This window comes from Plasmodium knowlesi, assembly GCF_000006355.2.
Source record: "Plasmodium knowlesi strain H genome assembly, chromosome: 14".
In the NCBI taxonomy this organism is placed as follows: Eukaryota; Apicomplexa; class Aconoidasida; order Haemosporida; family Plasmodiidae; genus Plasmodium; species Plasmodium knowlesi.
Window position 1 is genome coordinate 2,601,781 of NC_011915.2, and position 13,085 is coordinate 2,614,865.

Consider the following 13,085-nt stretch of genomic DNA (forward strand, 5'->3'; position numbering starts at 1 on the left):
ATTTAATACGTGGGCGGAAACTCGGAAGGAAGAGAAATTGGTCTGGGAAGTAATTCTATGTTGGATCGGAGCGACCATGGGGGGAATAAGCGAGAGGCTAAACTATTGTGCATGCGCACAAGTAAGCAAATATGTGCACAGGGATAATTGACTATACCACAGGGAAAGGCGTACCTAAATAAAGCGCATGCAGGTTATCTGATGAAACCCTACCACATCCCCCATAGATTTGGCAAAATTTTGCTATTAACCGCGTGTCCATTTTTTGCAACATTTACAGGTGTATCTCCGATATGCCTGTGTTTTTTTTTTTTTTTTTTTTTTTTTTTTTGGCTGTCCACTACATTGCAACGTTGTAACGTTGCAATTCCATTTATTTAGAATTATCCTCCCTTTGCTTCATTTTTTTTTTTTTTCGCGAATGCTGTGGACGGTGGCGAAGTCGTTTGCAAGCCTGCACGATATTTATTTGCACCTTCGAGTGGACACAGCGCTTTTGTGCGAGGATGATCTCAGCATTTTGTCACGAGGTCGACCAGTTTAAGGACCATACACACGAATGCTGTTAGATGGAATTATCAGCAGATGTGGTTCAGTGAGCCTACAAGAACACATATTATCTTACATGCGTTTTTTCCTTCTTTTCAATTTCCTCCCCCTCTGTGTGCATGTGAAAAAAGCATTCATTGATGAATAGTGCCTTTTTTTTTTTTTTTTTTTAATTCTCAATTTAACGATTGCACTCTTTTACCACTCGGCTAATTGGCCTCGTTTCCTCCCCGTGCAATGTACTCACTTTTTACATTTTTTCACCTGTTCGCATCACCACATCGATTGCTTTGCGTCCTTTTTTTTTTTTTTTTTTTTTTTAATTGGCGCAAAACAAAATGGTCCCTTTATTCATGCACACATTTTTGAATAAGTCCAAACTGCTCATATGATGATCGAGATTTTTAAATCTTTACACAAACTGAAAGGTTAAATATGCATTTTTGCGATGAAGTGTAAAGCGCTGTATTGTAACTGCCAATCAATGTTAGTGGCACTTTTATGTTAAAGTCTTCTAAAATAGGGGCCTATATATTGTACAGCCATTTCGAATGAAATTACTTCATATGGTCAATGGGGGAAGGCCAATTCTGATAGACTTCTGCTGGGGGTCATTTTGGGGTCTACTGGGCAGTATGTCACATAGGTTGGGCAACCAACCGTGGTTACTCAGCAAAGGAAGGAAAGCGTAGCACACCCCCGATTTTGTTAATCAATCGAGGAGCTTCACATGGAATTACTCATCATGAGTAAAAGTAGCTCATTCATCGGGGGAAAAAAAAGGAAGGCGTAATTAATTTTTTTTTTTTTTTCTCACGTTTTTTCCAAAATGGAAACATCCCTCTTATAGGTGGAACAAAACTGAGCCACTCTGTACATATACAATTTGGTTATACGTCAGGGTGGTGGCAACAGAAAGATGCACCTTGCTGGATTCCTTCTTCCTCCTGATGACGATCAGCCGTAAGAATTGAGTTCACCTTTTTTCGACGAATTGAGGGAGCATGCAATCCCCTCCTCACAGGCATGGGGGCCATGGCACTGGGAAACATACATGTTTTGTTACATTTGTCATATATGCAATTTTTTTCAAACCAACGCACTGCGCCCAAGGATAGCAGAAGTCTTATGCTATACCGAACGTGTCAAAATTAATATTCCCTTTGCACCAGGGCACAGCGTGTAATTTGGAGAATTTTTTTTTTTTTTTTTAGTAGCGCATTTTGGTTTGTTGGAAAGGGAATATTAATTTTCCCCTTTTTGCTATGCCCATCCTGTTTAGTTTTTTTTTTTTTTTTTTTTTTTTTTTTTCAATTTGCGAAATTTTCCTGTGAAGGGCATTTTATTCAGGGAGGCCAATCTTAACTCGCGAATTTGGATCAATGCGGCTAAGGGATACCAGCAACCTACTCAGGATATATTAGTTTGCTGACTTTTATGCCTCAATATATTGGGGCTCCATGGAGATCAACCTCCCAACTGGAAGCGCAGGAAGAACTGCTTCGCTACCTGTAGAAGGTAGCCTGATATAACCCACACTTAAGGAAAAACGTTGTGAATCAGAGCAAGCACATTTGTCCCCGCACGGAATAGGGGCGATATTATATATAGCATTATTGCCCCTTGTCAGACCTTCCTGGTTCTCTAGTGGCCACTGTGTGTACATATATCTACCCATGGGGAGGTTATTCAACAAAGCGTAGTCACGAGAACGCTGCATACATTTATGCGAGGGGAAGCATTATATACTCACCCCCATGCGGGCACTCCGTGGTAATAGCCTTTTCTTTTTTTTTAAGTAGCACTCAGTTCGGCTAAATGGGAAGGAGCGATAATTATTTTAGACTCTCTGGTGATATACAAACAAAGGAGCACAAGCACTATAAAACCAAAAGGAATAAGGGAGAAGACGAAAAAGCAGAATTATTTTGTTTTATATGTTTAGAGGAAAATTTAGAAAACTCCTATTTAATATCATGCTGTTCCGTATGCACAGCTTGTGTGCATAAGAGGTGCTGGTACAGCTGGAGGAAAACTCAAAAGTTAAGTTCCTTACGGTCGAAGATTTTGGGATTGAACAAGTTGGACCCATTATTATGTACCATTTGCAAAACGGGGACAGCGAAAATAGAAGATGAGAAGGACTTTAAGTGGGTCGCTAGCGATAATATCAATAAGGAGTACTTGCAGGATGAGTTGTTAAGGACCATTGCATCCATTTTGAATAACGAAGGGAATGATAACAATATCCCTATTCTTCATTTCAGATATATTTTTTCCATTAATTTAATTTTTTTGATCATAACATTTGTTGTGATTATAATTTTTACAGTTGTTTTTCACTTTACTGCTACGTATGTTTTGCTAATTGCTCTCTTCGTACTCTACGAGATTATCGTTCTTCAAATTGTTTTGTATCTATATGTAAGAATTAGATCTAGCTAATGGCTTTGCGTTAATGCTTTCTTTTAATCACCAAATGGAAACTTGATTTTTCTGCATGGGGGTGTCTACCAATTGTGGGAAAGCACGCTCATGCAGACCCTTTCATTTTTTTTAGTGTAAATAATCGAATGGGGCGTTGTGCGTAGTGGGAAGGCACACACGTTATGTCACCCACAATTTAGCGAATGATTGGCTTCTTAATATGGGTCGGCGCAAGTATACGTACTAGGATGGAGACCTAACTCATTACATATGATGCGCGTTTTATGGTGAATAGACGTATTCTTCCACCTTTTCCAATGGTATTCGTTCTGTTCGCAAGGTAAAAAATACGCTTCTCTCGGGAAAAATCTATATTTGAGGAATGAAAAATTTTGATATTTCTGCGCAAGTGCGGACCACTTATATGGAACGTTAGGAAGATCATCTTCCGATAATATCTACCCTATGGGCAAAGTGCGGTTAAGCGCATTCGTCATACAGATATATAGAAAAAATGATGGCATTAATTATACGGACTGATCGAAAAGTAAAAAGAATGTAATTGCTTACACGGAACACATCACATGTGCTTGCTTTTTCTCTGGAAAAAAATGTCCAAAGAAAAGTGTCCTAAAGAAGTGTGTGTTGTTTCCAAAGGAAAAAAAAAAAGGAAGGGAACATCAGAAAAGGCGTATGGAGGAGCAAGGAAAACCGGAGGAGTTCAGAAATAGAAGTAATCTCTTCCCTTTTTTTTCTTTTTTTCTCTTTTCTTTTGTGGTCACGTGGAAATTGGTAAAATATCCCTGTATAGAGGACGGAAAGAACAACAATCATGGTGGACGGAGTAGGAGGACCAGCATCAGCTGATGCATGCTCCGGTGGGCAGAGCGATGCAGAAAGAAAAGCAAGTGAAGATACGAGGACAAAATTGAAGGATGCATGGGACGATAAGTTAAAAGAATTAAGGGAAAAATGGCAAAAGGAGCAATCATTGAATGCGCTTTCCCAGGGTGGTAGTGGGACTCCAGTCCCAGTCGGATTCATTCCGGTAAGTAATACAATTACCATTATTACTATTTGTTGTTATTATCATTATTACTATCATTACTATATATATTTTTTTTTTTAAAGTGGATGAAAAAAATATGTAAGAATATTTGGGGAAGAAAAAATGATGAAAGGAAAAAAAAAAAAAAAAGGAAGGAGTTTTCTTCTTCGATCCACATAGATATATATGTGCATATTCTGTGCAATGGAGAATATGCATGAATTCCATTTATGTGTGTCCCTTTTTTTTTTTTTTTTTTTATTTATTTTTACTTTTTTCCTTCTTATATTATTTGTAGCCTGATGTGAAGAGTAAAGCGGATGAAATGTTGGAGGACCTGGGGACGTACTTAGATTTGTTAAATCACTCTCAGACTGCCGCAGATGCATGTGCAGAACTAACTGGCAGGTATAAGGGAGAAACGAGCGATGTGAAGAAAGTGTGCACTGTATTAGTAAAAGTAGTTAACTGGATGGGGGGACTAACTGCGAATGGAGTTGAGAAGAAAAATAAGATATCCGAACAGAATTGGGTGCAATATTTAAGATGTGTAATAGGTTATGAAGTTATATTAAGAACACTGACGAAGAAGTGTAAAGCACAGCGGATGCTGAAAATTATATCTGATACAATGGAAAAGGGGGGCAGTAAACCCACCGGGCCAAATGTAAGTAGTATATGTCCTTGGGTCAAATTGGAAGATATTGGAGATAATGAGGGGTCCATTGGGAATGAAGTCCAGAAATGGTTAAATAAGGCAAAGGGGGGTTCCAGTGGGGGGGGCATTCGGGGGTTCGATAATATAGTAGCATGGTATAGGTGTACAGAGAAGGAGGAAGAGGAGGAGAAGGCGAAACAGAAGGCACAAACTTGCCAAAGTGATAGAATTATGGATTTAATGAAAGGAGGAATGTCACATCAATTAAATGTATTAGTCGATCCAATAGCAGCGGCTAATGATTGTATCGAGAAAGCGGAGAATAACGGCAAAGACAGAGCACTTTGCAATCGCTTAAAATGTATTGAAGAATACTTGCAGGAAACGACAACAACACCTGCAACGACAGCAGCAGCAACCGAACAGTCGGGAAAAAGAGAAACCGAACACATCGAAGACGACGACGACGGAAAAAAATTGTTTCTTTTTTAAAGAAAATTTTTTTCATTTCATTTTTTCTCCTTCTTAATTATAATATATACAAATTGTAGAGAACAAAGCAAACAATAACCACAACAGACAAACAAACGAACAAACAAACAAACAAACAAACAAACAAACAAACAAACAAACAAACAAACAAACAAACAAACAAACAAACAAACAAACAAACAAACAAACAAACAAACAAACAAACAAACAAACAAACAAACAAACAAACAAACAAACAAACAAACAAACAAACAAACAAACAAACAAACAAACAAACAAACAAACAAACAAACAAACAAACAAACAAACAAACAAACAAACAAACAAACAAACAAACAAACAAACAAACAAACAAACAAACAAACAAACAAACAAACAAACAAACAAACAAACAAATCATGTCAGAAGGAACGCCAGGTGGTGTTGCCCCCGGTAGCGGTGGTGCCGTTGGCGGTAGTGGTACCGGTAGTGGTGGTGGTGCCGGTGGTACGAAGCCCATGTGGCAAGCATGGTTAGAGAAGTGGTTACAGCAGAATGGGGCCACTGTTACCAATGGTGTGGTCAGTGGGAAGAGCATTACTGTAAGTGGACATATATGTAAAGTGTGCACTGTGGAAGAAGATATTCATATATACATATATATGTTTATATGTATATATGTATTTGTGTATGTATATGTGTGTGCGCAAAGTGCGCGATGTATATATGAAATATTTTTTCTTTTTTTTTTTTTTTTGGTATAGGAAAAATTATGGGAAGATCTGAAGTCAACGTATGATGCCTTTGTGGAGGAAGTTGGTACCCAAGAATCCTTCGAAATAAGCAAACTCTGTGAAACTACGGGGAAATTCGCTCCTCAGGGGGGATATGAAAGTGGTGTGAAGACACTATGCCAGGCCATACTTAAAATAAGATATTTCATGAGTGGAGTGAAAACGAAGAGGCGGGGGCAAACGCACGACAAGAGACTTATCGACCATCCAGTGAGGATTGAGGGAAATATGCCACCCGGCGAAACCTTTAAACGATGTATTGTAGGTATGGTCGGCCTCTGGGATATTTATCAGGATCACTGCAAATTGGGGGATGTTATACAGAAGGTCCAAGCAGATGTGGACAAGAAATTAGTGGACCATTTGAAGGGGCAGTATAGGGCAAACTTGAATATGTGCAGAAGCATCACTCCGGAAGGTTTAACCATTGGTAGAACAGTTCTTGGTGATAGAATTAAGCAGTGGGCACGGCACGATAGAGGAGAAGCGGAGGAGCACAACACAGTGGGGAAATTAGTAGGAAGGCAGAGCCGGGCCAACAGGTGGGTCGGTGGAGCACTGTATCTCGGTGAAGCAATGTGTCCCAAGGAGGAGGACGCAAGGAGGGAAGCAAGGGAAGACAATATGAAAGTTATGGCGCAATTTATCAGTCTACCCAGCACAACCCAGGACGGAGGAAACAGTAGTAAACACAGTGTGTTGGACGTCCTAATGAACGACAACATTAGAATACCAGACAGCACATTGGAAAATGTACTTCCAGGAATAATGGACACTACTACTGGTAAAGTGGACCTTGACAAACTGAACAAGGCAATAGAAAAGATAGAGAAGGATGCCGGAACAGCATTAAGTAAGGAAAAAATAGAAAGAATAGAAAGATAAAATATTAGTTGTAGTGGGAAAGCACATTTTCCTACCTTCCCCTTTTTTTTTCCCATCTGTGTTCTTTCCTTTTTTTTTATCTAAGTTACTTTCTTCTACAAATATTTTTTGCCTTTTATTTTCCTTTAACATCTTTCCATATAGAGGGTGGTCAATGTAAGGACATAGAGGGTTTATGTGGTCGCGCACAGTGTGCAGGAAATCAGTGGTTCAAAGATAGGGGGAAAGACGGAACGGTGGATAAAGAGAAGGTATGCAATCGTTGCTGTCCATTGTAGTGAACGATAGATTAGTGTACAAAGTGTATGCGCACACACTATTGTATATATGTTTTCATGGGATGAATAAATATACACATTCATACATACATACATGCACATACATATACATATATATACATGTATACGTATATACATATTTACATATGTATATGCATATGCTATATGTATATATATAGGCATGTAGGAGTATATTTATATGTACGTACATGTATATACATGTATATGTAACATATATATATGTATATAGATGCATATGTATATACAATATATGTGTAATAATATATCAGTTTATGTATATATATATATATATATATATTCTTTTTTATTTCTCTATATATATGAAATGTGGATATAGGGTGTTCTCACATAATCATATGATAAATAAGTAATTATGGAGAATGTTTTTTTTCTTCTAACATAATTGTATAGAATTATAGGAAAATAAATATTGGTTGTATAAGAAGGAAGTTCTCAAAGGAAGGAATGTAAGAAGGTTTAAAGGGACGGAAGGAAGCTTCTGTTCCTTCTTTTTTTTTAACAACAACAATATGGCCTGCTGTTTTAGCCACCTTTAGGGGGGAGAGAAGGAATCTTTTCTTTTTTTTATACGTGTTTTAAAGGGGGGGGAAAAAAGAAGGTTCCAAAAGGGGAGGAGGAAGAAGAAGATTCTACAGGGAAGGAAAAGAAGAAAGAAGGTTTAGGAAGGATGAAAAAAGAAAGAAGGTTGTTAAAAAAGAAGAAAAAGAAGATTTAGAGGGGGAAGGAGAAAAAGGTTTTTGAGGGGGGAAGGAAAAAAGAAGGTTTAAATGGAAGAAAAAGAAGGTTTTAAAAGGGAGTAAAGAAGAAAAAGAAGGTTTCTTAAGGGAAGGAAAAGAAGAAAGAAGGTTTCTTAGGGGGGAAGAAGAAGTTTTTCAAAGGGGGAAAGAAAAAGAAGGTTTTCTTTTTCCTCGATTATTAGAACAATAATATATGGCCTGGTGTTTTAACCACCTTCAGGGGGGAGAAAAATAATCTTTTCTTTTTTTCTATAGGTTTTTTAGGGGAGGAAAGAGAAAGAAGGTTTCTTAAAGGGGAGGAAGGGAACAAGAAAGAAGGTTTGTTAAGGGAGAAAAAGAAGGAAGCTTTAAGGGGAAGAGAAAGAAGGTTTTCTAAGGGGAAGAAAAAGAAAGTTTTAAAAGGGAAGGAAAAGAAGAAAGAAGGTTTAAAGCAGAAGAAAAAGAAGATTCAGGGGGGGGAAGAAAAAGAAGGTTTTCATAGGGAGGAAGAAAAAGAAGGTTTCTTAAAGGAGGAAGGAAAAAAGAAGGTCTTCAGGGGGAAGGAAAAGAAGAAGGTTTTCGAGGGGGGAAGAGAAAGAAGGTTCCTTAAGGAGGAAAAGAAGAAAGAAGGTTTATTAAAGGAGGAAGAAAAAGAAGATTTCTTAAGGGATAAAAAAGAAAGAAGGTTTCTTAGGGGAGGAAAGAAAAAGAAGGTTCTTTTTCCTCGGTCATTAGAACAACAGTAATATATGGCCCGGTTCTTAATCACCTTAAGGGAAGATAAAGAAGGTTTCTTAAAGGAAGAAGAAAAAGAAGGTTTCTTAAGGGGGGAAGAAAAAGAAGGTTTTCAAAGGGAAGGAAAAGAAGAAAGAAGGTTCCTTAAAAGGGGAGGTAAAGAAGAAAGAAGATTTAAAGGGGGAAGAAGTAGAAGATTTGTTAAGGAAAGAAGAAAAAGAAGTTTTTCAAGGGGAAGAAAAAGAAGAAAGAAGATTCCTTAGAGGGAGCGAAAAGAAGAAAGAAGGTTTTCAAAGGGGAAAAAGGGAAGAAGAAGATTCTTTCTTCGGTTCTTAGAACAATAATATGACCTGGTACTTAATTCTTTCAGGGGGAGAAAGAATCTTTTTTCTCTGTAGTTGTTTTAAGGGGAAGAGAAAGAAGGTTTCTTAAAGGGGGGAAGAAAAAGAAGGTTTCTTAGGGGAAGTAGAAGGAGGTTTTAAAGGAGGAAAAAGAAAGAAGTTTTTAGTGGGTAGGAAAGGAAAAAGAAGATTTAAAGGAGGAAAAGGAAAAGAAGATTTAGAGGGGGATGAAAAATAAGAATTAAAGGAGGAAAAGAAGAAAGAAGGTTTCTTAAGGGGGAATAGAAAGGAGGTTTAAAGGGGAAAAAGGGAAGAAGATTTAAGGGGGGGGAATAAAAAGAAGGTTCCTTGAAGGAGGAAAAAGAAAGTAAGAAAGAAGATTCTTTCCTCGGTTATTAGAACAATAATATGGCCTGGTGTTTAATCACCTTAAGGGAAGAAAAAGAATCTTTTCTTTTTTTTATATAAGTTCCTTAAAGGGGGAAAACAAACAGGGTTTTACAGATAAGGAAAGAAGGTTTTTAAAGGGGGGAAGAAAAAGAACATTTATAGGAAAAGAAAAAAGAAGGTTTTCAAAGGGGGAAGAAGGAAGGTTTATAGGTAAGAGAAAGAAGGTTTATAGGTTAGAGAAAGAAGATTTTAGGGGGAAAGAAAAAGAAGGTTTCTTAAGGGAGATAAAGAAGAAGAAATTTTAAAGAGGGGAAAGGAAAGAAGATTTAAAGGGGGAAGGAAAAGGAAAAGAAGGTTTCGAAGGAAAGAAGGTTTCCTGAGGGAGGGAAGATAAAGAAAAAAGAAGGTTTAAGTAGGTAAATGAAAGAAGGTTTTCAAAGGGGGAAAGAAAAAGAAGGTTTTCAAAGGGGGAAAGAAAAAGAAGGTTTCTTAAAGGAGGAGAAAAGAAAGAAGTTTTCTTAAAGGAGGAAAAGAAGAAAGAAGGTTTAAGAGGGGGGAAGGAATGTAAGAAAGAAGGTTCTTTTTCCTCGTTTTTTTAGAACAACAATATTGCCTGGTGTTTAATCACCCTAGGGGAAGAGAAAGAAGGTTTTCCTAAGGGAGAAAGAAAAAGAAGGTTTTAAAGGGAAGAAGAAAGAAAAAGTTCTTTCCTCCGTTATTAGAACAATAATATATGACCTGTTGTTTTAGCCACCTTTAGGGGGGAAGAAAAAGAATCTTTTCTTTTTTTCTATACGTGTTTTAAAGGGGGGAAAACAAACAGGGTTTTACAGGTAAGGAAAGAAGATTTTCAGAGGGGAAAGAAAAAAAGAAGGTTTCTTAAAGGAGAAAAAGAAGAAAGAATGTTCTGAAAGGGGGAGAAGGAAAAAAGGTTTTTAAAGGGGGAAGGAGAAAAAGAAGGTTCATTAGAGGGAGAAAAAAGAAAGAAGATTTCTCGAAGGAACTGAAGTAAGAAGGTTTAAGGGGGGGGAAGAAAAAGAATCTTTTCTTTTTAAGGTGTTCTGAGGGAGAAAAACGATGGTTCCTTTAGGGAGGGAAGAAAAAGAAGGTTTTAAACGGAATAAAAGAAGGTTCATTAGAGGGAGGAAGGAAACAAGAAGGTTTCTTGAAGGAGGAAAAGAAGAAAGAAGGTTCTTTCCTCGGTTATTAGAACAATAATATATGGCCTGCTTTTTTTAGCCACCTTAAGGGAAGAAGAAAGAAGGTTTTAAAAGGAAAGGAAAAGAAGAAAGAAGGTTTTCGAAAGAGGGAAAAGAAGAAAGAAGGTTTTAAGGGGGAGGGAAGGAAAAGGAAGATTTATAGGTCGAAAGGGAAGAAAAAGAAGGTTCTTTTTCCTCGTTTTTTTAGAACAATAATATATGGCCTGGTACTTAACCACCTTAGGGGGAAGAAAAAGAATCTTTTTTCTCTATAGGTGTTTAAAGGAGGATAAAAAAGAAGGTTTTCTAAGGGGAGAATAGAAAGAAGATTTGAAGGAGGAAGAAAAAGAAGGTTTCTTAAAGGAGGAAAAGAAGAAAGAAGGTTCTTTCCTCGGTTATTAGAACAATAGTGTGGCCTGGTGTTTTAGCCACCTTTAGGGGGGAGAAAAATTATCTTTTCTTTTTTTTTTACGTGTTCTAAAGGGAAGGAAAAGAAAGAAGGTTTTCAAAGGGTGAAGAAAAAGAAGGGTTTAAAAGGGGAGTAAAGAAGAAAGAAGATTTAAGGGGGGGAAGAAGAAAGAAGGTCCAAGAGTAAAGAAGAAAAGGAAGAAAAAAAATATATATATATATATATATATATATATATATATATGTATGTCGAATTGAAAGGATATAAGAATAATTGCCCAAAAAAAGAAAAAAAAAGTGTGCGGGGAGTGAAGGAGGAGGAAAGAAAATATATATGTAGTGGTTTTTTTTTTTAATTCTTAATTGTATATATATATATTATATATATAATATATATATGTATATATAGTTTTTTGGAGGAAGACATACAACAATGGCGAAACCGGCAGGATCGGGCAGTGATCTTTTCAAGGCATGGCTGCGGGAGCGAATGAGTGCGGCGCGGGCAGCGCAGGGGGGTGCCGCGGGTGCTCCATTAGCGGCAGACGGAATTACAGTAAGTATATATATGGGTGGTGTGGGCAGCGTACACATATATATGTATACAAGTGAATACTTGCATATGTGCATATACATCTATATGCATATGTATGCATGTGCACTTATGAATATGTGCACTCCTTCCTTCATTCTTATGTAGGAGGAATTACGGAAGAGTTTGGAAGCAGCATGGAATGAACTGAAGGATTCTTTGACGAATGCAGGGGTGCAGGAAATAAAGGATCTATGCGGCGTGCAGTTCGCGAAGGGCGTGGAGGAGGTGGAAGGCGACGGGGAAAGACGTTTTCGGAATGAATATGTCAAGGATCTATGTGCGGGTTTAATGGGCATTCGTTACTTCATGAGTGGTATAACGGAATTGGGGGGTGGGAGTAGGAATGTAAAGGTCGAAAAGAATCTCACGCAAGGTCAATGGTTTGCTCGCTGTACCGTCGGTATGATGGCTCTGTCGGAAATTTACGGGGATCATTGTAAATTGGATATAGTTCTGCGGCAAATGGGAAATAAAGTGGAGGGTAACCTAAGGAGTCAGTTGAATGGCAGCAGCGAAGGAATGATCAGTAAGTGCGAAGGAGAAGTAGATCCTACGGCTTTAATGATTGGTAGAACAGTTCTTGGTAATAAAATCAAAGATTGGGTACACAGCAATAGGGGGGGAGGGGGGAATTCCCCATGGAGGGTGAGGAATTTGTGGAAAAATAAATGGAAGTTCGTCTGCCCCCATGAAAGAGGACAAATAACTCCGGAAGAGAGAAGGCAGAAGTTAAATGAAAATAAGAACACTATGGCACAATTTATGAGTCTGGGCAACACTCAAAGTAGTGCTAGTCAAGAATCTACGATAGCCGATATACTAGGAGATCCTGACAATAAATACACATTCAAAGAGGAAACACTGAAAAAAGTATTTATGGATACAATGCAGAACGATGGTACTAGTGGTCCTAACTCCTTCGATGTGGACAGAGCATTACAGAAGATAGAGGATGTATCCCAGACAACAGTAGGTAAGTATTTCATCATTAATGTATTAATATATTAATATATTAATGTATTAATGTATTACATTATTAATGTATTAATGTATTACATCAATAATGTCTTAATACATTAGTGTATTACATCATTAATATATTAATATATTAATGTATTAATGTATTAATGCATTACATTATTAATGTATTAATGCATTACATTATTAATGTATTAATATAATACATTATTAATGTAATAAAAGGGGAAGCAATAGAAATGGAAGGAAAAGGAAAGGGAAAAGAAAAAGGAAAGGGAAAGAAGGAAGGGGAGCAGGAACGGGATTGAAGGAAGGGGAGCAGGAACGGGATTGAAGGAAAGGGAAAGAAGGAAGGGGAGCAGGAACGGGATTGAAGGAAAGGGAAAGAAGGAAGGGGAGCAGGAACGGGATTGAAGGAAAGGGAAAGAAGGAAGGGGAGCAGGAACGGGATTGAAGGAAAGGAAAGGAAAGGAAAGGAAAGGAAAGGAAAGGAAAGGAAAGGAAAGGAAAGGAAAGGAAAGGAAAGGAAAGGAAAGGAAAGGAAAGGAAAGGAAAGGAAAGGAAAGGAAAG

General features: G+C 37.6%; 3 protein-coding genes across 3 annotated transcripts in view; all 3 read left to right on the forward strand.

Annotated features, from left to right (window-relative positions):
• Nucleotides 1-2,367: 2,367 nt before the first annotated feature.
• Nucleotides 2,368-2,994, forward strand: PKNH_1459100 (uncharacterized protein; the record flags this gene model as incomplete). The annotated part of the gene is made up of 1 exon (XM_002262399.1): nt 2,368-2,994. The coding sequence occupies one exon, from the start codon at nt 2,368-2,370 to the stop codon at nt 2,992-2,994; it is 627 nt and encodes a 208-aa protein (XP_002262435.1).
• An 814-nt stretch (nt 2,995-3,808) lies between these two features.
• PKNH_1459200 (SICAvar, type I (fragment)) lies at nt 3,809-7,602 on the forward strand (the record flags this gene model as incomplete). The annotated part of the gene is made up of 6 exons (XM_039113687.1): nt 3,809-4,024; nt 4,323-5,161; nt 5,611-5,755; nt 5,918-6,800; nt 6,977-7,083; nt 7,543-7,602. 6 exons carry the CDS (start codon nt 3,809-3,811, stop codon nt 7,600-7,602), a joined length of 2,250 nt encoding a protein of 749 aa, XP_038970055.1.
• A 3,772-nt stretch (nt 7,603-11,374) lies between these two features.
• The window catches only part of PKNH_1459300 (SICAvar, type I), a gene marked incomplete at both ends in the record, with an annotated part of 20,935 nt that continues 19,224 nt past the window's right edge, over nt 11,375-13,085 (forward strand). Inside the window, 2 exons of the mRNA XM_039113688.1 lie at nt 11,375-11,497; nt 11,642-12,509. Coding sequence (XP_038970056.1) covers nt 11,375-11,497; nt 11,642-12,509 — 991 coding nt within the window. The remainder of the gene's footprint in view (nt 11,498-11,641; nt 12,510-13,085) is intronic.